This window comes from Mytilus trossulus, chromosome 8 (genome assembly GCF_036588685.1).
Source record: "Mytilus trossulus isolate FHL-02 chromosome 8, PNRI_Mtr1.1.1.hap1, whole genome shotgun sequence".
NCBI classification, from domain to species: Eukaryota; Metazoa; Mollusca; class Bivalvia; order Mytilida; family Mytilidae; genus Mytilus; species Mytilus trossulus.
The window spans coordinates 22,917,796-22,942,509 of record NC_086380.1 but is presented as its reverse complement, the minus strand read 5'-3'; the positions used below and the strand labels follow the sequence as shown (position 1 = coordinate 22,942,509).

General features: G+C 33.0%; 1 protein-coding gene and 1 pseudogene across 1 annotated transcript in view; both read right to left on the bottom strand.

The window, feature by feature from the left end:
• Window positions 1-24,179, bottom strand: part of LOC134680710 (uncharacterized) — a 31,432-nt gene extending 7,253 nt beyond the window's left edge. The window contains exons 1-4 of the mRNA XM_063539906.1: window positions 23,433-24,179; window positions 20,734-20,859; window positions 19,794-19,929; window positions 17,706-17,909 (exon numbers count right to left, since the gene is read on the bottom strand). Of these exons, the coding sequence (XP_063395976.1) occupies window positions 17,706-17,909; window positions 19,794-19,929; window positions 20,734-20,859; window positions 23,433-23,992 (1,026 nt within the window). The 5' untranslated portion in view covers window positions 23,993-24,179. The remainder of the gene's footprint in view (window positions 1-17,705; window positions 17,910-19,793; window positions 19,930-20,733; window positions 20,860-23,432) is intronic.
• LOC134681472 (piggyBac transposable element-derived protein 4-like) lies at window positions 8,910-15,951 on the bottom strand (annotated as a pseudogene).
• Window positions 24,180-24,714: the final 535 nt, after the last annotated feature.

Below are 24,714 nucleotides of genomic sequence, written 5' to 3'. Positions count from 1 at the left end.
ATTCCATTTGATTAATTATATGTTGTCCCATACATGAATAAATATGGTTTAGGGGTGGGGATCTCGACTGTTTCCAAGTTCTAAAACATGAGGGGGTGGTGTGACCCTGGGGACTTCCCCTATATTTCATTTGATTATTTATTTAGTCTCATACATTAATGTATATGGTCGAGGGGTGGGGATCTCATCCGTTTCAAAGTTATCAAACAGTAGGAGGTAGAGTGGCCCAATGGACTCCACCTATATATAATAAGATTTGCTTACATTCAGGTATCATATATATTATATATAGTTGCACTATTTGTGCCTGTCCCAAATCTGGAGCCTGTAATTCAGTGGTTGTCGTTTGTTTATCATGTTTATGTGTTACATATTTGTTTCATAGTTTTTTTTATATAAATAAGGCTATTAGTTTTCTCGTTTGAATTGTGTCACATTGTCTTATCGGGGCCTTTTATAGCTGACTATGCGGTAATGGTATGGGCTTTGCTCATTGTTGAAGGCAGTACGATGACCTTTAGTTGTTAATGTCTGTGTCATTTTGGTCTCTTGTGGACAGTCTTGTCTTGTCTCCGTATGAGCCTCCTTTAAATAGGAGCACCATCATGAGTTATGGCGTATAAAATGTATAAAGGAGGACAGTTTGAGCCTGTATCGGTACAGATTAATGTGAGCATTTGCCTACCAAATTCCCCAGCCAGGCCGTGACGGGTCTTATTACCAGAAAGTTAACCTTCCCCAAATATAATAAAAAGCAATAAAATTATATTAAATAAAACATACTATAAACTCACACACTCACCTGATTCGCTCATTGGCAATCATACCTTCGCTCATTGGCAATCATACCACATCTTTTTTTTATAGAAGAAACTTCCAGCTATTTTAACTGACCCATCAAAATTGAGAAGAAGAAAATACCCCTTGAAATTGCAGTAATAAGTTTAACTTTAAAAGCATCTAACATGCATTACCAACATTTATCACTGATAAAGAAAATTTATACTGTTACCAGGAACATATATATTGTTAGATAAACTGTTCCCATGCTGTCACATTGTATTGGATTTTGACATTAAAAATTTGTGTACAAAATGTTTCTTCTTTTTCTTTCTTTTAAATATATATTTTTTGGTTTTCAATTCTAGTGTTAATATTTATTTACCATGCATAGATGTATTTTGTCACCTGTCTGGATTATTTTCAAAATGATAGCCAAACCCGGGATTACCATTATCCGCTACCGGAATCGGATCCGATATTGTAATTGTCTTCCCCGGCAGCCATTTTATTTTCAATGTTGTTTTTGACAGATAGAGTGAGATACAATTTTACTCGGATTTACACATTATTTGTCGGCGATTTTCTGTATAAATCTAGCGGTTGAACAAATTGAACATCGCTGTCATGGATAGTATTGATGAAAAAAAGTTTGAGATCGTTTATTAGAAAACTTTGGTAAAAATGTTTGGAAAGTTATTTTTTTTCTTTCAAGGTCCGTCGTGCATGTCGGGCGTAGCTAGTAACCAAGTAGAAAGTCCAACTTCAAAAGTGGAAGGTCGCAGACCTCGGACCACCGCTAATTTGAACCCCTGCGTCCAAATTGAAAAGATACGAAATTTCGTATTCTAATTCAAAATTGCCGCCAACAGCATGATCAGTCGAATTTGTTTTAATAGACTACTGACGTAGTTGACTACGTATTGATGACAAACAATATTCCTACGACTTTTGCAATTTGGGAAATCTAAACTAATTGTCCTTAGAGATTTTCGGCGCTTAAATATTTTATACATTTGTTCTTTGACATCTTAGCCAAAAGCTCAGGGGATAATAAAATGCATAATGATTCCTAATGTGCTCTACTTCCTAAGTGCAACTTCAAAACTTTTGGGAAAATCGACGATCATTTAAGGTTTTTTTGGTCATATTTTTTGTAATCCAGAATGAAAAGCATGAACAAAATGTCCAATAAGTTATAAATAACATAATATCCAGCTAGATAACAACAATGGCACGTATTTCAGCATTTTTTGGGTAGCACACAAATCCAGGGTGCTCGCATAAGGCAGCTTAACTGCCTAAAAAAACCAGACCAAAACACACTCACTTAAAACTTAGCAATGGACCGTGAAAATTAGGTCATGGTCAAATAAAACCTGTGTAACCGACATATAGATCATAAAATATTTCCATACACCAAATATAGTTGACATAATGCATAAAGTATTAGAAAAATAGACCAAAGCTAAAAAAAATAACTATGACCACTGAACCATGAAAATGAGGTCAAGGTCAGATTACACCTGTCAGCTAGACATGTACACCTTACAGTCCTTCCATACAACGAATATACAAGACCTATTGCTTATAGTATCTGAGATAAGGACTTGACCACGAAAACTTAACCTTGTTCACTGATCCATGAAATGAGGTCGAGGTCAAGTGAGAACTGTCTGACAGGCGTAAGGACCTTGCAAAGTACGCACATACCGAATATAGTTTACTTATAATAAGAGAGAATTTAACATTACTTTTTTTTCAAGTAGTCACTGAACCATGAAAATGAGGTCAAGGACATTGGACATGTGAATGACGGAAAGTTCGTAACATGAGGCATCTATATACAAAGTATGAAGCATCCAGGTCTTCTACCTTTTAAAATATAAAGCTTTTAAGAAGTGAGCTAACACCGCCGCCGGATCACTATCCCTATGTCGAGCTTTCTGCAACAAAAGTTGCAGGCTCGACAAAAATTATCACAATTTGAAAGATTATTCCATCTTCTTTCTTTTGGTACCTCATTTATGAAGTTTAAAGAAAAATTTGTGGAATTACATCATGTTTAAAGATGTCTCATTAGGGATGAAAATCTTTGTATTGTGCTACCTTAAGATGGTACCTAACACTTCAGGGAGATAACTCTGTAAAATCAGCTACATGTTTTGATTACGTTGTGTTGTTAAGGAAATATTAAGCTTCTCTGTTATCAAAATTAGTGTTTGTCAAACTAATATATAACCATTGTAATTTTTCTGATAAATCAGTTGGTTCAATTTTTTTCAAATTTTTATATTTTTGTCAAAGGGTCAAAGTTATTACTGTCAAAGTCTTATGAAAATTAAACGAGCCAAATTAAGTTTAGTTAAGGTGATGGATACCACTCTTAGACTTACAGAAATGAAATATATATAAAAAAAAATTACAAAGAAAATGATGAAAGATATGAGAAATCTAATATAATAAATCAAGAAGAATTCTGAGATTATTAAACCAAGGGAAAACAACAACCTGATATATCTATTGAGTCTTTATTTGATTTTTAAAAGGACTATATGCTATTGATGTTGAAACAGCTACCAAATTTACCTGGTAATAACCCAGATCAACATGGGTCAAATAATCGGTCCTACTAAAAAGCGCCCAGGAGCGCCTGTGGAATGAAAGTTAGTGCCCTAGAGAACAAAATAATATTATTATATAACAATATTTTTTTTCAATAAAAAATAATCATTGCTTGTTTTGTCCTTAATATGAATTGGGATATGTATGATGCTAAATCTAAAGTGCCGTTTGTTGCACTGTTACATTTTAGATTTCAAAATTGTATATAAATAAGTAAATAAATATAAATGAGAGTATATAGAAGAATCATGAACCATATTGTCCTCAATCAAAACGCATATTTTGTTACTTAAAAATAATCAGTGCCTGAGGTCTTATATTTTAGCAACTGCATGGTGCAGATGCTGATAAATATATATCATATCTTTTTATTAAACTACAACTGTTTTAATGACAATGCTTATCAGGGTTTTACTGCTTAGTTTTAAATTTAAACCAAACTCCTGCTTTTAACCCCCCTTGTTTTAACTACGGTACATGTATAGTACTACCTTATTTGCTGATTTATTATGTGTAACTCTTTAAATTTTGATTAGATTAATATTTATCGTGAATTTTAAGTTGTTTTTTACATTTTTCTTTTTAATATGGTTTTTGAAAAACATGTCTTTTGATGTCTTATAACATTTTATAAAATGTCCACATAAACTGTGATCCATTATTATCTGTCCTTACACTCGGAAATAGTAGGCCTATTTATATATTATTGTTTTTTGTGTTTTATTACAAATGTCTTTTATCTTAATTTGCAAATTACTTGTCTAAAATTTAAAAAAAAAAAAAAAATCAATGTGCATAACTTATTTCATCGCCAGTCACAAAGTTGTCTCATGCCAATAAAATATCTATATAATTTTTTTTTTATTTAATAAATATTTTTTAATATTTTCTAACAAAAGAAATGTTATTTGCAGGCTTTATAGATTTGGAAAGAGCTTTTGATACCATTTGGCGTGATGGACTCCGGTTTAAGTTGCTTACTCAACATATAAGTGTGAAAATGTATAACGTATTTTATCCATTTATATGAAAATATCAAATCAAATATTGTATATAACAGTAATGTGTCAGACATGTCTATGTGTAAAAAAGGTGTCCATCAAGGTGAAAACTTCTCTCCTATATTATTTGCATTATATTTAAACGACCTAGAATAATTTTGGGCAGACAAACTCTATTTTATGTGAATAATGTATGTACATTTTTATGCCCCACCTACGAGAGTAGAGAGGCATTATGTTTTCTGGTCTGTGGGTTCGTTTGTTTGTCTGTCTGTCTGTCTGTCCATTCGTCCCGTTTCAGGTTAAAGTTAGGTAGTTTTTGATGAAGTTGAAGTCCAATCAACTTGAAACTTAGTACACATGTTCCCTATGATATGATATTTCTAATTTTAGTGCAAAATTAGAGGTTTTACCCCAATTTCACGGTCCACAGCACATAGAAAGGGATAGTGGGAGTGGGCCATCCCTGTATTTGGGACACATTCTTGTTTGTGAGTAAAATTAAAAATATATTGGATGTGTTTTTTTCAAATATTTGGATTTCTCAATGTTCTGGTATTGATATATGGTTAAAAAATGTTCTTAAGTTTACCACACTGATATAAATAGTTGTGGAATACACAATTATAAGAGTCTACAAAAACAGTAAATTCTAGAATTTTTAAGCAAATATTAAATTTTGATTTTTTTTAACCGATATCTTTGATATGCACGAAAGCATTATTTCATATAGACGTAGAACCACAAACCATGGACTCCTAATAGAGAAAGGGAGATAGAATAATGTTAAATAAAAATGATTAAAAATGTCATCTTTGTAATATTGGTAGCATTGGAAAAGAATTTCATCATCTGCTTGAATGTCCATTTTTAACGACAGCAGAAAAATATACCTTGATAAGTACTTTTTGGCTCGTCTTCATACACTAAAAATTGGAAAATTGATGTGCAAACTAAAATAGTCAGAGTTAAAAAGATTATGTATGTTTATAAGATGTATAAATGAACATGTGGGTCCTCCTGGCTAAAATGTATATTATTTTGAAACACCTGTATCTTATGTATATATGTTTTGTAAATAGATGCATATGCATGTACATATTTTGCACTCTGTCTGTGCCTATGTATCTGCAATGGTTATGAGAATAAAGATATTATTATTATGTTGGTATTTGGTATTAGAAATATAGATTCTACCACTGCATCCCATGTAATACTTATCCACTATAAACAGTTAAATTTATAAATTTTAAACATTAGGCTTGCCAAGTGTTTTAAAATTTTTAAAATTTAACTAAAGAGTGGACAAATCTCATATTGCACGTGATTTGTCGGTTGAATCTGTTTCTCTTTAACAATTTTAAAGAATATGCAGGCAAACTTATTCTTTCTTTTCAAAATATCTGCAAAAAGATGTGGAGTCATAAGGCATTGTCTTTTTTTCAAACCTCCACAATAGGAAATCAGAGAAAGCAAGAACATCAACATCAAAATAGATTTTTTTTCACAATAAAAAACTGAGATCAAACAAACCACATGTTGATTAAAATAATATAATCAGCATGTATAAAAGTGATATTTGAGAAATTTAATTAAACATACAATGTGTTTACGTGAACTTTGATTGCAAAAATTAGGCATAGAATTTTGATTAAACATGACAGCTAGATTTGCTTTTCACACAGCGAGATCTAATATTTTGTGATTTAAATTAATTAATTAAGAATAGAATCAAGCTGTTTCCAGGAGTTATTTCAACGGAATGACTATTCGTCTAGCTCGACGGACAAATAGTTTAACATCTCTATTTATCCAGCCTTCTGTTTGCGGATAAGCAAATCTTTTATATCAATAAAAGTGTCATGTGGCACTGAAAGTGCCCTGGATGAAGTGTCAGATAACAAACACATGTATAGAATGGACAATAGGAGATCGTGATTTATATTTAAAGATGCCATGAAGAAAACTAGAGACAATGTGATTGCTTTAAAACATTTTTTTTTAAATGATTCCAGAACAATAGCGTATATAGTATATATTTAATCTGAAAGGAATAAAGCCTGACATCAAACTGGAAATTCTGATTAACCCCAAGGAGGCATATGTATCCATGTTCACTATGGTATGATCTTTCTTATTTAAATGCCAAATTCATGAAATTAGAGTCCACAAAACATAGAAAATGCAAGTGCAAGTGGGGCATCCATGTACTATGGATACATTCTTGTTTGTATATACTTTAAGGATGATTTACTTTAGAATATTACAATGATGCACAATATTTATTTAGTCCGTAGTCCATATGAAATGTTTGGTTTCATGATTTCAAGTTATATAAATCTTAAATTTCTTATCAATACTGTTTGATATATATCATTCATGTAACATATATATAGTACCGTTGATTTTCCTGATTGAATGGTTTTACACTAATAATTTTTGGGGCCCTTTATAGCTTGCTGTACAGTGTAAGCCAAGGCTCTGTGTTGAAGGCTGTACCATGACCTATAATAGTTTACTTTTATAAATTGTAATCTGGATGGAGAGTTGTCTCATTGGCACTCATATCACATTTTCCTATATCAAAATACAGACTCATTTTATATATAAATATTGAATGTAAAATAACTGAACTACTTCAGATTCTTGTAGTTGGTATATTCAAGAAACAAATGGACAATCGTATAATTATTTTATTTTAGTAGCAAATGAGACTATGAAATTTGTTAATGCATAGTCACTTAAAGTGTCTTAAATAAGAATTACAGTAGAGATTGATCATTGAATGTAAAATAAGTTAATGGGGGCCTGTGGTTCAGTAGTTGTCGTTTGTTTATATGTTACATATTTGTTTTTCGTTTATTTATTTTTTATAAATGAGGCAGTTAGTTTTCTCGTTTGAATTGTTTTACATTGTCTTATCAGGGCCTTTATAGCTGACTTTGTGGTATGGGATTTGCTCATTGTTGAAGGCCATAAGGTAACCTATAGTTGTTAATGTCTGTGTAATGTTGGTCTCTTGTGGACAGTTGTCTCATTGACAATAATACCACATCTTCTTTTTTATATAACCTTAATTTGACTTCACTTAGACAGTCATCTCTGCTCTTTATTATGACTTTTTAAAATGACTCAGAGAGGAGTTTTTGTTTGCCTAAATTGAAAATTATGAACATTAACACTATATAAAGCTTTTGTTAGTTACTTGAGACTTTTGAATCAATTTTCTGTTGTTACAAAATTAAAAACAGATACTGTGGATTCATTTATTTTCGTGGTTATCAATTTTCATGGATTGCTAAAAACTTGCATATTCGTGGATATTTGATTTCATGGTATTGACAATCTCTATATTAAGCCTATTATAAATATGTATTTCATTGAACATTTGATTTCGTGGTTAAAACATACCCACGAAACCCACGAAAATTGGTATCCAACAAATAATAATGATTCCACAGTAGAATGGCAAATATAGAACTTGCAGTGACAGTTTTTAGATAATACAAATACAGAAATAACCATGGATTACCAGTAATGTTAAATAAGTCATGTATACATGATATTGAAAGCTGAACACTTTCCTTACCGGATTGAACTGGTCTATGAGTTTCTATGACATTATCAAATACTGCACGAGACCGTCACCGGCCCGAAATTAATTCCCAGATAAGTGCGCGTTTTCGCTTATGTTTAGTATATGGGGAATTAGGGCAGTTGTAGCCGTCAAAAGACAGGAACCGGAATGAAAACGGTAGATTAACATGTCAAACCATTGCTCAGAAACTAAATTACAGAAAACTAAAGTTGTTTACGTACATTTAACCATGTGAGTAAAACGAAACAACAAGTTTTACGAACAAGCGTTCGCTAAACAGTTTAAAATACTTATAAATCTTTTAAATTGCCGACGAATTGTTCATATTATTGTTTTCCCTATTAAATAACCACATCTGAAAAGATCATCCTTGACCAAGAGAACGATTACTCTAATCTAAATCGAGATATTCTTTTATTATCGATCCACCTTTTTTTTTATGTTCAGCGTTCAGCCATTGATTTGTGTAATGTTGTCATTGCCTCGTTTTAATTCGGAAACTTCCGAGATATTTATAGACGAAAGGGTCAATACACAAAAATGTGTACTCTGATTTGCACATGTAACGGTAAATGGTTCAGCATGCTGACAACGGAATTTAAAAGTAAATGGAATACATGCAACTACAAGTCAATTAACAAGCCAACTTTTATGAACAGGTGAAACAATTACTTACTTTTAACAAGAAAAGAGTCCCAGAAAACATGAAAGTTTTTTTATGCAGATAACCACAAATACATGTAACCACTGGCACTGGTTGAAAGCTGTTTTACTTTATAATTCATTCAGTTTTTTCAGTTCAAATATTTTTTTCCAACAGTAATTTAAGTCTCCATGATTTATAGAATAAATGTTTCAAACGATTTCCAACAAAGTAACAAACGATTTAAAGAATAACTAGTTAATTAACAGTATTTTGCTTTTGTGTGGTAGGCTGTAAAGCACTCTGGTAGGCAGAAGTGTTTACCACATTCATTGCATCCATAAATGGTTTGTCTTCTCTTCTCCTGCTTACCAGCGGCAACCTTTGCCAAACACACATGGCACCATGATTTGTTTCCAACAATGTTAGGCATATGTCTAACTATGAGACGTGATGGTACTGGGGCTGCAGCTTGACGACTTTTGTTACTAATGCCACAGTAACCATCTATAAGGCTACTGGTAATTTGTCGGGGAAATTGTAGAAATGTCATTGCAGGTGAGTTGCCGACTGTTTGATGGTTTGGACTCAACAGAAACAGCCTGTATGCATTATACTTTAAGATTTCCAGAAATTTGAAAAACACCCGTCTTCTGTGTTTTATGGTTAAAGCAGAAGTACTGTATGTACTGATCAGCTCTGTCGACTCCCGTGTAGTCGACTATGATTTTTGGGCATGGTATGTCTGCTTTGTTAAATTGACCATCTACTTGAACCAAACGCTGTACTTCAGACATAGAATGATCATGAATTGTTGAAATTGCTGTTTCACCAGAAATAGCCTTCCTTAGAAAAAACTGCACGTCCCCCATAGTATTGATTCCAACAGGCCGTTTTAACATGAAATCAGCTGGTAAACAACTTCTGTTTTTGCGGACTGTTCCACATGCTGCAGTTTGATAGTTATAGTACGGCGGCTTTGTGAAAAATTGTGCACATCCTGTTACAAGCATGAAATTTGGCATAGACCTTCCTCAACTATTACTCTTTAATTTCAGATAGGGAGGCATTTGAAAAAAATGTCTCACTTCCGGTAAAATCCAAAATGGCGGACGTCATACTTAAATCAGCCCAATATCGAAGACTAGTGTGTAAAAATGTGTTATTATCATGCTACTGTCATAATATTTGGTACAAACCTTGTTTTTTACTACTGTTGGATAAATTAAATAGATAAGATGTCCTCATAAACCCTTCTTCCGGTTAAAATCCAACATGGCGGACATTGTACTTAAATTAGCTTATTGTTTAGGAAGGGAAATTGAAATGGGTTTATAACGTATTGCTACTATCATTACATTGTACAGGAACCTTTCTTTGGTGCTTGTGATGGATACAATGTATAAGACATATGTCTTAAAAACCCTTACTTCCGGTATTTTCCAAAATGGCGGACATAGAAATATCAATTTATTATTCAAATATTCAACTTTTTTCAAGATGTAAAGAAAATGATTTGTTTGTGCTGGTCCTTAAACGTTTGGTTGTAAGTTATCCCCAAAACCACTTATTCTATCATGTTGCAAGTGCATAAATATAAAGTTGACACTTCCGGTAAAAATATGACGTAAATTTCAAAGATGAGTCCTCAATCCATTTCTTCGATGAAGAGTTTAGGATTGAGTGATTAAAACAAAATAAAACCACTATAGTACTAAAACATATTTAAAATTACTACAATGTTCGGCCAAAAATAACAATCACAACGACATGCACACATCGCAGTGCACGGGATACCCGATTTTCCACATTAAACATGACCGCGGCATCCTTTCATACTTCCACAATGTACAAGCTTCTGTCAAAATGATAAGGCCTCAAAAAGAGTTGTTTTTTTTTTTTTAAAGTTTTTCTTTTTGCCTGGAGTGGGTAGCATAAGAGCCAATTCCAAGCTCGTCTCCCTAAACACCTACCTAAGTAAATTGCATGATTTACATGCTGGAAAAGACTAGACCAAGTTGAGGAAATAGCCCCAAAAAGCCTTCCCTTTTTGCGCAAATAGTTATTTTTCTTGCTTCGTTAACCATGGTATATCCCATCTGTTAAGTTTGTGCGATCTTGCAGTAAATTACCGGTGATTTAGTCTGATCAATCTTCATTCTTTATGTTAAAGTCACAGCTTCAAATGCAATCGATGTCTCCCAAATAGTCTTTTTTTCTCTCTCAAGCAAAGAGAGAACCATATCACAATAGGTAAATGCATGGATGATAATAAATGTGTCAGATCACTCATTGCCTAGTGCATTTGAAAGGCCATTGCTAGATATTAATCCAAAGTCTTTTGCACTCCCAAACACAATTCATAGTTCGTCTTAACCCCTATGTCACGGAATAGCGAAACAGTAGTGACAGCATCATCATTAACGACTGTTCGAATCATGACTCGTTTCGGTTCGTGTTTCACTGCATCAGACACATGCACCATGATTCTAGTGTCTGCCTCTAAATGTGAACTTGGTGCTGAACTTGAAATACATCACGTGGTGGATAAAATAGAATACTAGTATCCTGACCATTTGTTGCTATAACTACAATACACATCCAAGAAACCATCCACTCGTATAACAGTTTCATGGTATTTTATTAGGGTAAGGACATAATACCCAATCAGCAAACTCGTTAGGCCGCAATTCACAATAATTTTATGGCTAGACCATTTGAAAGTTCATGGATTGATATATATCTTATGCTTTTTCCCCTTCCAAATGCACATCAAAGTTTGTCTGTCCCTATGTCACGGAATAGCGAAACAGCAATACCATCAGTATCGACTGTTCGAGTCATGACTCAGTTCAGTCTGTGTTTCACTGCATCAGACACATCGATCTTGATTCTAGTGTCAGTCTCGTCGTGTAAACATGGTGCTTAACTTGAAACATCATCAATGGTGGATAACACTGAACATCCTGAGCAATTTTTGCTACAACTACCTTGTACTCAAAATTGTATTGAGCAAGCTGCTGTGAATACAAACTTAAAAGTTCTTTCTTATTGTCGTCATCTCTCAGAAAACTTTGCCAATTTTGAGGATGTTTTTAACCCTGGATTCGTCTGTGTATCCCCTTACCTCTAAATGTTGCCCTTGCTTCTTTTAGCAGCTTACAAACTACCAGTATTGTCTATGTTCGCATTCGACACTACATTCACTGTTGTTACAGTTTCAAGGTGTTTCCTAACGAGTATGATGATTGGGTATTATGTCCTTACCTTAATAAAATATCTTGAAACTGTAACAAGAGTGGATGAAGTCTTTGATGAGTATGGTAGTTGTAGCAACAAATGCTCACGATATTCTATTTTATCCACCACGTGATGTATTTCAAGAGTAGCACCATGTTCACATAAAGAGACAGGAACTAAAATCATGGTGCATATGTCTGATGCAGTGAAACACGAACTTGAACGAGTCACGATTAACAGTCACTGATGATGCTGTCAGTACTATTTCGCTATTCCCTGACATAGGGGCAAACGAACTATGGATTGTGTTTAGGGAGGCAAAAATCTTTTAAATGCACTAGGCAATGAGTGATCACACACACTTATTTCAGACCTATACCTTTACCGGTTGTGATACGGTTCATTCTTTGCTTGAAAAGGAAAAAAAAGAATGCGTAGGAGACATTAATGGTATTTGAAGATGTCACTTTAACATAAAGAATGATGACTGATCAGTCTGAATCATCGGGGTTTTACTGTAAGATCGCACAAATTTATCAGATGGAGCTTACAGGATTAACGAAGCAAGAAAATCATTTTTTTGCACAAAACCGAAGGCTAACTATAAGTGAGGCCCACAACTTGGTCTAGTCTTTTCAAGCATGTAAAACGTGCAATATACTAATGCAGGTGTTTAGTGAGACGAGCTTGGGATTGGCTCTCATGCTACCTAGTCTAATGAATTGCGAAGGGACAAAGAGGGTCCCTTTAAAAAAAACTTTTTCTGAGGCCTCATAATTTTTTCAGATGCTTGTACATTGTGGATGTAAGAAAGGATGCCACAGTTATTTTTATTGTGGAAAATCGGGTCTCCTGTGAACGACCTTGTGTGCATGTGGTGGTGACTGTGAATAAATATGTATTCCTGGCCATAAAGTAGTTATTTTAAATATGTTTTAGTACTATAGTGATTTTATTTTGTTTTAATCAATCTATCCAAAACTCTACATCGAAGAAATGGATTTAGGACTCATTTTTGAAATTTGCGTCATATTTTTACCGGAAGTGTCAACTTTATATTTAAAAATTTACAACATGATAAAATAAGTGGTTTTGAGGATTACTTAAAGCCAAAAGTTTAATGACCAGCACAAAAAAAAACCATTTTATTTACATCTTGAAAAAAGTTGAATATTTGAATAATAAATTGATATTTCTATGTCCGCCATTTTGGATATTACCGGAAGTAAGGGTTTTTAAGACATATGTCTTATACATTGTATCCATCACAAGCACCAAAGAAAGGTTCCTGTACAATGTAATGATAGTAGCAATACGTTAAAACACATTTCAATTACTCTCCCTAACAAGTAAGCTAATTTAAGTACAATGTCCGCCATGTTGGATTTTAACCGGAAGAAGGGTTTATGAGGACATCTTATCTATTTAATTTATCCAACAGTAGTAAAAAACAAAGGTTTGTACCAACTATTATGATAGTAGCATGATAATAACACATTTTTACACACTACTCTTCGATATTGGGCTGATTTAAGTATGACGTCCGCCATTTTGAATTTTACCGGAAGTGAGACATTTTTTTTCAAATGCCTCCCTATCTGAAATTAAAGAGTAATAGTTGAGGAAGGTCTATGCCAAATTTCATGCTTGTAACAGGATGTGCACAATTCGTCTGAAATATGCTTGTAGCCGCCGGACTATTATCAAACAGGGTTTGGAATAGTTTTGGTGATGAAAAGAAGTTGTCAACATATACATGGTATCCCTGCCCACCAATATCAGCCCCCTCTATACATTTTTTTACAACATGTTCACCCAACTGTCCCTGTGGTCTATCAGTTTTTCCTGTATAAACATCTGTATAGCAGATGTATCCTGTATTTGAATCTGCAAGTGCCCATATCTTTATTCCCCATTTAGTTGGTTTGGCTGGCATATATTGTTTGAATTTGACCCTTCCTTTGAAGGGTATCATACATTCGTCTATAGAGACCTGGCGTGAAGGGACGAATTCTCTTTTCATGGATGTGTTGAACATATTCAAGATATTTCTAATTTTATAAAGTACATCATATGATGGATGACCTGGTTGTTGTGCATTATGATTGTTACTAAAATGAAGATACCTCATGATTTGCATAAATCTATTCCTGGGCATTGTTTTTCCGAATATTGGAGATTCCATGCAGGGATCAGTTGACCAGTATAGTTTGGTTTCTGGTTTAACATCAATTCCCATCAGAAAGCAAAGACCAATGAAAGCTTTTATTTCTGTTAGACTTGGTTTTGACCAGGCAGATTTATTACCATCTGGGTTTTCAGTGATTTGTTGATTGGCATATCTTTCAGTTTCATTAATTATATGTTCAAATAATATGTCATTCAAAAACAATTTGAAGAAATCAATTGGACCCTTATCAGCAGCTAAAATAGTAGCTGGGCCGGTTGCCCTTCCATCTGGACCTCTAGGTTGAAATAAATGAGGTAAACCCCTTTCATATATATGTTACAGTAAATAGGTGAAATTAGGAATTACACGTAATTACTAAACATTTCAGTAAATACCTGTAATTACTAGCCAATTTAGTAATTACATGTATTTACTAGTTGTTTCAGGGATTACTGGTAATTACTGATATTTTTTGTCATTTTTACAGCTATTTACTAACTTGATGTTTTTGTTTTGAAATTAAAAACATAATTCAAGATACCAAATAAGAAAGTAAAGGGGTAGGGATTTTAAGGGAGCTTACTTAAGGATGTAGGAATATAAGGCACATGAAAAATGCATTCTCTTTAGTGTTTGTGAATTGAAACTGGAAAATTGTTGTTTTATAGGTCTTGAAACTCTGTATATGCATGTAAGACAATGATATCAATCCAAAATTGATTTTCATAATTTTGTAAACTTAAATCTCAATCATTGACTGTGGTTTAAAACTTTAAAATAACTTTAGCCAAATATCCTGGATTTCTACCAAACTTGGACAGAAGCTAAATGTTTATGATCATAAGATAATATCCAAAAGTAAATTTATTAAAAAAAATCCTTCGTTTCTCTCCCCTATATTACTTATAAACATGATAAATGGACTAGTTGTTTTCCCAGTTAACATTACATACACTCTGCAGTTAAAGTTTTTAAAACATTAGATTTTATAAACCATCCTGGATTTTTACCCAAATTTCTAGTTGATCATATAAATTCATTTAAAGCATAAAAGACAAGTTAAAAGAGCAACGGGCGTATCATGCGCTAAAGCGCAGCCCTTTATTATAAATGATTAAACAACATTTTTTTAAATTTTTTTATTATATGTCAAAGCTAATCCACATAACAGTTCATTCCAGTTCTTAACCTACTTAACGTTACCTTATAAGGTAATAAGTCTAATTATTCTTTAAACTCAAAGTTTGTTTTAAAAAGTACATAATGCATTAGTAGAATTTTCCATTTCTGATTTCCATGTCTGCTGAAATAGGTCAAAAAGTGACTCTGATTTAATCAAATATTTAAAAGTCCATATTTATTCAAGATATTTTTAATACAAATCAACCATTCAATATTTTAAGAGTACTAACTGATCTCTAGTTAGTATTACCATAACTTTTGATCATCTGACCATAGTACAACATTGTTATAGCAGTCAGTAAATAGGTGTAAAAATACATTTTAAAATTAGTAATTACTGGTAATAACTGGGCCGTTTCAGGAATTACTTGTATTTACTAAGTGCATTGGGGATTACCTGTAATTCCTAAATTTTAGTAATTACATGTAATTCCTAATTTCACCTATTTACTGTAACATATATATCAAAATTGTGATGCCAGTTGTTTCCAAAATTGCCTATATCTGGGACTACTTGGTCATTGATATTATAAATAGGAATGGTATCATCGATAGGTTCTGTTTCTGAGTCCTCGGACTCGTTCCCTGAAGAATTGAATTCAAAATCATCACCTATTCCTTGATCTATTAATAATTGCTCGTACCATTGAGCAGCCTGCTGAATTTCATCGGCTTCAAAACCGTAGAATTCCTCGTCTGAAGAATCGGACATTTCAATTTTATCATTTGTTTACAGACGACATATTAGAATCACATGATATATCACATGTATTAAGAAAGGGTCCCCGAGTTTTAATTGGATGATACAAGGTCAGAGTTAAAAAAAAAATGAAATGCGAATACACATTCCAACGTTCAATGCAAGTAATTGCGAAAAACAGTTGTCGAGTATTTATTTATTAGAAAATTTTGAAGAACAACTAATCTTCTATGTGACACATACTCGGTTTGCCTCTTTTTATAACACATACGCGTGTTATTAGCTAACTTTTGTGAAAATATAAAATCGTAATAATATGCAAATGAGTTCCAAGAATCCTCGACCACCAGGAAAACACGTGTTAGATGGAACATCGACACATGTTTTTAATTTGGACTCTGATTAACCTTCAAGACAGGATGGGTTTTTTCACACTTTATTTTACGTTTCAAACGATTTATGAAAAAAATAAAATCGTATATTATTGAGTTCATAACTTCGAAAATGCACATTATTTTTACCGCAAGCACATGACATCTCACATGACATTACGACCGTAAGAAACGGAATCCCCGTTTTTATTGGTCAACTGAAGGCCAACTTTAAAGGTCAATATATTTATAAAATAGAATTGAAAAACAAAACAAAAATGGAGACTTGCATGCTTTCTCATTTTTGGACTAAATAAATGTATGTCATGGCCATTTACAGGCATAAATAAAGAAGTAAGGAAGCAGCAATAAGGTTAGCGCAACCAAATCTGAAAACGACAACTTTCAACAAAATGTTGGATTATATTACCCCTGCATATCCGCATTGATATGCAAATGATCGCAAATGAGGTCACGGAATTGACATTTACAATTTTCACCGGAGAAGGCCTTTTTTAAAACATTAAACATTGAAATAAACAGCTGTTGAACACATGTTGCACCACGGAGGACGCCATTAATTTCTTCCCTTTAAGAATGACGTTTCAACAGTATTTTTCTTATTTTAAACAGTACGATTACACTGAACAAAGCATAAATACAAATTTCAAAATACGTTCAATGACTACGTCCATTTTCCCTTGCATGCGCCCTGCCATTTCGTTATGAAACTGATTAAAAAAAATACCGAAAAATTATGCCTCAAAGCATCGTTGGGCCAACGTCAGGCGATGCGTTGAAGCAACGTCGTGCCAACGTCAGGCGATGCCTCAAAGCAACGTCGGGGATGAAAGGGTTAAGAAGGCTAAAATCTGTATCTTACTGTAAAAATTCTTGTTCATTCATACACATCAAAACTGCAGTGAGTGTCATGTTAAAAAAGTTCAAAGTTAACAAGAAGCGATAATGGAATTAAACACCTTCAAATATTCATGAATAAAGTTGCAGAATAATTTGTCAGTAGATATTAAGGTTTGTAAGCAAGTATCGGGCAAAAGAGCTTAAAAAATAAGTATGTTTACAGTAGTAATTTTTTTTTAAATTACAGCACTTGAAGGAGATAATGTTTTTGTTACGAAAAAAGTAAAATCACAAAAATACTGAACTTAGAGGAAAATCCATTCGGAAAGTCTATAATCACATGGCAAAATCAAATAACATAACGCAGCAATAACGAATGGACAAGAACTGTCATATTCCTGATTTGGTACACGCATTTTCAAATGTAGAAAAAGGTGGATTAAACCTGGTTTTATAGCGCTAACCCTCTCACTATGATGACAGTCTCATCAAATTCTGTTATATTTATATTTATGACTGAATAATAGGACAAACCTTTGTTCCGTCCACAAGTAATCCATATACTCCTCTAAATCCAAATAAAGACTGTCCAGACTGGACAACTGCTAACATCTGTCCTATATGCTGACCTTTAACATGGTCATCTACATGATTAGCACATTGATGAGGTACTGTTGTTTTATTCCTCAAATCATTAGTTGTACTTTCTTTGTTCTCCTCTTCACACATACTTTTTGACTGTAAATGAAAAACAATATCAGTCAACCCATCACTAACTTAATTTAATTAACTGTTTTCTGGTGTGCTGAAAAAGCTAAACATGAGCTCTATTTGAATTTAGACAAAATTCTTTAAACAAAACTAGTCATCTTAATATACTTACTGCAAACAAAATAAGGGGGGAGGGTATATAGGATTATGTCTCTCTGTCAGTCTGTCTGTCCAACCATGTACCTGCACATGAAGGGAATACTATTACTATCTAAGATTTAGAAGTAAAGACCATTTAACTTTTACTCTCAGAGCAGGAGGGATCTCTCAATATAGTGAACACATGAGAATTACACAAAGTCCCATCAACTTCACAATAAGTAAAATGAGGTCATGATCAGATTAATTAACTGTTATAAAAGGCAGCTTATGAAAAAAGATCAACAGAAACAACTAAAGTTTGATTTCAGTTATTATAGAGATTAATAATTCCACAAGAGTGCACACACTGAAATGTCTCGCCTTCTTTTCTGATCATTGATATTATGTTGATAGTCCTAAATATAAAGCTTATTACAACTGTCACATAAACTTAACATTAACCAAGAAAACTAAACGTTGACCAATTAACCATGATATTGAGGTCAAGGTCAGATGAACTATGCTAGGCAGACATGTACAAATCTACAGCTAACAAATATAGTTGACCTATTGCTTATCTAGTTAAAGAAAATCAGACCAAAACACAAAAACTTAACACTGAGCAATTAACTGTGAAAACTAAGTCAATGTCGAATATAACCTGTGCAACTGACATATAAATCTTACAATATTTCCATACACCAAATATAGTTGCCCTATTTCATAAAGCATTAGAGGTGTAATACCACCAAATCATGGTACGTCACATCCGGTTGTATAGGAAATTAAAGAATGCCTAAAAAAATATTTCCTTGAATTTGACAGTTGTAGAAAAATTAACCCTGCATTTCAATACACTTAAATTTTCCTGAGTCATAAAAATGCATATTGGGTGTCTGAAAGCATAACATTTTTTTTTATTTGATGGTCTTATAAAATATTTTGGAACGTTAAGGTTACATAGTTACCAAAACAGGTAACCAGTAAATAACAGTGTAAACATTGGGTTGTTTGTGAACAATGGTGAAGGTTACTTTCTTATATGCAATGAAATGTAGTGTGACATTTTCACTGTAGCACTGGAAAGGATTAAACTTTATACATGCAAAGTATTTCTTTGGTTGAAATAAAGGTCATGAAGGTAAATACTGTACATTTTTTTTTAAAACTTAACTATAACCACTCAACAATGAAAATGAAGTCAAGGTCAGATGACACCTGCCAGTTGGACATGTACCCTTTGCAGTCCTTCCATACACAGACATGACAGAATATACTTGATTATTGCTCATAGTATCTAGCTGAGATATGGACTTGACCACCAAAACTTAACCTAGCTTGTTTACTAATTAAATTCCTAATTTAAGAAATGAGGTACAGGTAAAAATGAAAACTATCTGACAGGCAAGAGAACATTGCAAAGTACACACATACCAAATATAGTTATCCTATTACTTATCATGCTTATAATACCAGAGAATTTACCATTACAAAATATCTTAACTTTTTATTAAGTAGTCACTGAACCTTGAAAATGAGGTCAAGGACATTGAACATGTGACTGACGGTAGCTTTGTAACATGAGGCATCTATATACAAGTTATGAAGCATTCAGGTATTCTACCTTATAAAATATAAAGCTTTAAAAAAGTTAGCTAACACGGCCGCAGCATCACTATCCCTACAAATGTATGTCGAGCTTTCTGCAACAAAAGTGGCAGGCTTGACAAAAAACTTTTACTTCTAATACATCATGGGTAAACATCTTACCTCAACGACAACGACAACTTTAGTGACAAAGTGAGATCCTTCTGTATCTTTATTAATACCAAAACCTTTAACTAAGGCAACAGGAATAAATGTCTTCTGATCACACTTTAATGAGAAAGATGTGTCTGGTCCATCACTAAAATTAGAGAAACAAACTTTATAAACTTTTTATGTCATGACCTATTTCAATCAAAGAACTGGAGTATTGAACATCAGATAACCGGATTATCTTGTGGATAGTTAACAACTACTTGTCTCAGAAAAAAAATCACATCTCTATACCTTAAAGTGAGGTTAATGTACAGAGATATAATTTGTATAAGACAAGTTTGTGTGTTGATGATGAATAAATGACAAGGAATTCAACCTAATCATAATAACTATTATATATTGTACAGATACACATCAGTATACTCTAGTTTGTTGTTATATATTAGATTAATATTTGTATATAACAGTGACTGTACATAAACATGTAAATATAATATATAATTTTCATCTATTGTATATCAGTCTTTTCTACTACTCTTATAATGGTTTAGTGCAAGTGCATGGTATAATAATTCCATTTTTCTAATAGCTTGGATATGGGTAGGTACTTTTACCTATGACCTTGACAGAGAGTTGTCTCATTGGCACTCATACCAAATCTTCTTTATATATATGTAAGTCAGTTGCCGATCCAGAAATTTGCATATGACTGACCTAAAGGGGGAACCCCTACAGTCATTCTTCAATGATTTTCTAATTAAACAAACCAAATTTTAAAGAAAAGCCACCCACCCCCTTTTTAGATCCGCCTATGTCAGTGGGACTTCCATAGTTAAATAATTCATTTCTAAAAACTTATTTAGTTAAACAATCTTTATACTATTGTAAATTATATGTGAAGACTTTATCAAACTAATCATACATTATCATGATTATACATTGTACTTACAATAACCTTAATCCACAAATCTGAGCAAATGATATAAATAGTTGTTGGTACTTCCTTTCACTTTTCTTTACATCATCCAATAAATTCAGTAAGTTATCAGAAAAAAGTTGTAGCTTCGGATATAGTCTGAAAATATAAAGGAGTTTTTCATTAATATTGTGCTTAAATGTATTCTGAAGATACAATGTACCTAATGACAGCATACGTTGAAACAAATGCTGGATCTTTTTTACAGATATTAGGCCATAATAAAGGGCTGTGCTTAAGCGCATGATACGCCCGTTGCTCTTTTAACTTGTCTTTTATGCTTTAAATGAATTTATATGGTCAAATAGAAATAGTGTGAGCCCTGTCAAATACCCCCCCCCCCCCCCCCAAATAATAAATAAAAATGCACAAAAAAATTGGCACTATTAAGGTCAATAGATATCTTACTTTTTATAAATAATAAGTTACAATGAAATGTACCTGTTTCCTGTTCCCGAATTTTCCCACCAAAAAGCATGTGGCTTTCAACAAATGTAAACATAGCATTCAATTTGTGATCATGGATTACAGCATTAATTAATTTAATTTGGATAATTTGGATATAGATATTCAACCTAAGGTACAGTCAACACAATGTTTTTACTTTCTTCTGGATTATAACTACTTTGAAAGATCAGCTAAAAAAATAAAGCTTTTAGAAAAACAATCGTATTTTTGTCTATTTAAATCCAGTATAAAATTAAAGTTATTCAACATTAGTTTTATTAAGTTTACAAAAAAATACCATAAAATATTAGTAATTTTTAATATATTTTTGATGGTACGAGTTTGCAGTGGTACGACTTCCCAGTGGTATGAGTTAACTTTTTTGGTACAAGTTAACATGGTACGAGTTTTCGTTGGTACAAGTTAACTTGCTTCCATTCAATATATGCTGTTCTGCATACACCAGGTGCGTATGCTAGCATACAAAAGTTGAAAAGTAACATACCTGAGAAATACAATGTATTAATTAAATGTTGACATTAGCATACACCAGGTACGTATGCTAGCATACAGGACTGAAAAATGCAAGTTGATTTATTACAATTCAGTTCAGCATATATAAGGTGTTAAAATGCCAGATTCACGATTTCCAAGTGCTTGAAAAAATAACTAGAGGCTCTAAAGAGCCTGTGTCGCTCACCTTGACAAATTGCTTGGTATATGTGAATATTAAACAAAGGAAGCAGATGGATTCATGACAAAATTGTGTTTTGTTGATGGTGATGTGATTTTAAATCTTACTTTACTAAACAGTCTTGCTGCTTACAATTATCTCTATCTATAATGAACTTGGCCCAGTAGTATCAGTGGAAATGTTAATAAAAATTTACAAATTTTATGAAAATTGTTAAAAGCTGACTATTAAGGATAATAACTCCTTAGGCATGTTAGGGGTCAATTGACCATTTCGGTCATGTTGACTTATTTGTAAATCTTTCTTTGCTGAACATTATTGCTGTTTACAGTTTATCTTTATCTATAATAATATTCAACATAATAACCAAAAACAGCAAAATTTCCTTAAAATTACAGATTCACAGGCATGACAGGCAGCAACCCAACAACGGGTTGTCTGATTCATCTGAAAATTACAGGGCAGATAGATATTGACCAGATTTGCTCTAAATGCTTTGGTTTTTAAGTTATGAGCCAAAAACTGCATTTTACCCCTATGTTCTATTTTTAGCTGTGGCGGCCATCTTGGTTGGTTGACAGGGTCATGCCTCACATTTTTTAAACTAGATACCCCAAAGATGATTGTTGCCAAGTTTCGATTTATTTGGCCCAATAGTTTCAGAGAAGAAGATTTTTGTAAAGATAACTAAGAATTTACGAAAAAATGGTTAAAAATTGACTTAAAAGGGCAATAACTCCTTAAGGTGCCGACTTATTTGTTAATCTTACTTTGCTGAACATTAATGTTGATGATTACAGTTTATCTCTATCTATAATAATATTCAAGATAATAACCAAAAACAGCAAAATTTCCTTAAAATTACCAATTCAGGGGCAGCAACCCAACAACGGATTGTCTGATTCATCTGAAAATTTCAACGCAGATTAGATCTTGACCTGATAAACAATTGTATCCCATGTCAGATTTGCTCTAAATGCTTTGGTTTTTGAGTTATGAGCCAAAAACTGCATTTCACCCCTATGTTCTATTTTTAGCCGTGGCGGCCATCTTGGTTGGTTGACCGGGTCACGCCACACATTTATTAAACTAGATACCCCAATGATGAGTGTGGCCAAGTTTGGTTTAATTTGGCCCAGTAGTTTCAGAGGAGAAGATTTTTGTAAAAGCTAACGACGACGGCCGACGACGGACGCCAAGTGATGGGAAAAGCTAACTTGGCCCTTTGGTCCAGGTGAGCTAAAAATATGTTTTTCCTTTATTTTTATTTTTTTTTGGTATAAGTTTGTCTTATGAGCAATAATTCGACCTATTTGAGTACCAATTATGACAAATTACCGTTAATGAGAATTTCTAATTTTAGATGAGAACGTGTATATATGTCAAAATGCACTGTTTTTATGTTATTTATATGTTTTTATATTCGGTCAAAAGCTCCTTAGAGCTGGTGTTGCTTATTTGTACTCATGCCGAAACAAAATAAAGTTTTCTTATCTTATCTGATGATTGAATAATTCTAAATAGATCTTACAATGCGCATGTGTCTCTGTACAAAGTTTTCCTGTCTAGTTGAACAGTATCTTGGTCTTTGAAATTTTCATAGCAACATCCTTTATCTTCTTTCACAAAATATTGATACAACATTGAACTCTCAACTGGCTTGCTTAATTCATCTAAATTAACTCTGGCTGTTGCCAATTTATTTATATCTGTAATAATCGTATAGTTGTCTCCATTAAAAAAGTACTGATCAAAAGCAAAATTAATACATTCTTCAAGTATTCGACTTTTCAAGTCTTGGTTTCTTAATGCTGTGTATACATCACCAAAACCAAGATTTAGTAGAACACTCAGGTCTGTTGGACCAGTCTTAGTTATATTGTAAACACTTGTATTATTGGGTTCTGATGTTGGCTCAGGAACTGTGATTATGATGGACGCCGTTCGCTTATTTTTTGCCTCTGATACATTTTTAACTATTACAATATGTGGTTTCGATGCATTGCTGCTTTCCTCTGATGGTTCTTCATATCTAGAATGCTTCCGTTTTGTCGTGTAAACATTAGATGATTTTCTATCTTCTTCGTCCATGGCTGAACTAGGGGACTTTAAGTAAGGGGAGGGAAATCAATATTTTGTTAGAGTATGATCCTCCGCTATACATTGGAGACACATCGGAGCACTTCCAATCAAATATCCTAGGATATTTACATAGTGTGAGCAGGTGCTTATTAAAATCTCAAAATTAACTTTCCTTTCATTCAACAAATGAGAACTGTATAGGTGCAAAAGAAACTTTTGAAAGGACGGCTAATATTAATATCTTGAAAGATTTTTTAACCATGATTGGCAATCTTCTTCTTCTTTATGTAGATCCCTCCAGCGTTGGAGCACACACAGCTAGCTGTGTTCCCTTAACGGATTAGTTTTTAAAAATGTTAACATATTCACAATTTATTCCAAATTGTAATGAAATCCTCCACCAGAACGTTGCACAGGCACAAAATTTATTTACAGAAATGTACATATTATATACACGGATTACCCATTCATTATCCAGGATGTAGATTACGAATTATTTTGGCTGTTGAATTCACTGGATAGAGTTTATGAATTAAAAGGTCTTCATTCATATGGGAGCCAAGTAGAGCAAGCCAAAATACTATGCCTTTAGAAGATGCTACAGATGGTTATTTGCTAACTAATGTTGATATCTCTGTTAATAAGCAATGATTTATTTTTGCGTTATAAGAGTTAGTTCTACATTGTACTCAAATATTAAAGTCTTGCAGTACACAGGCTTGTATATATGG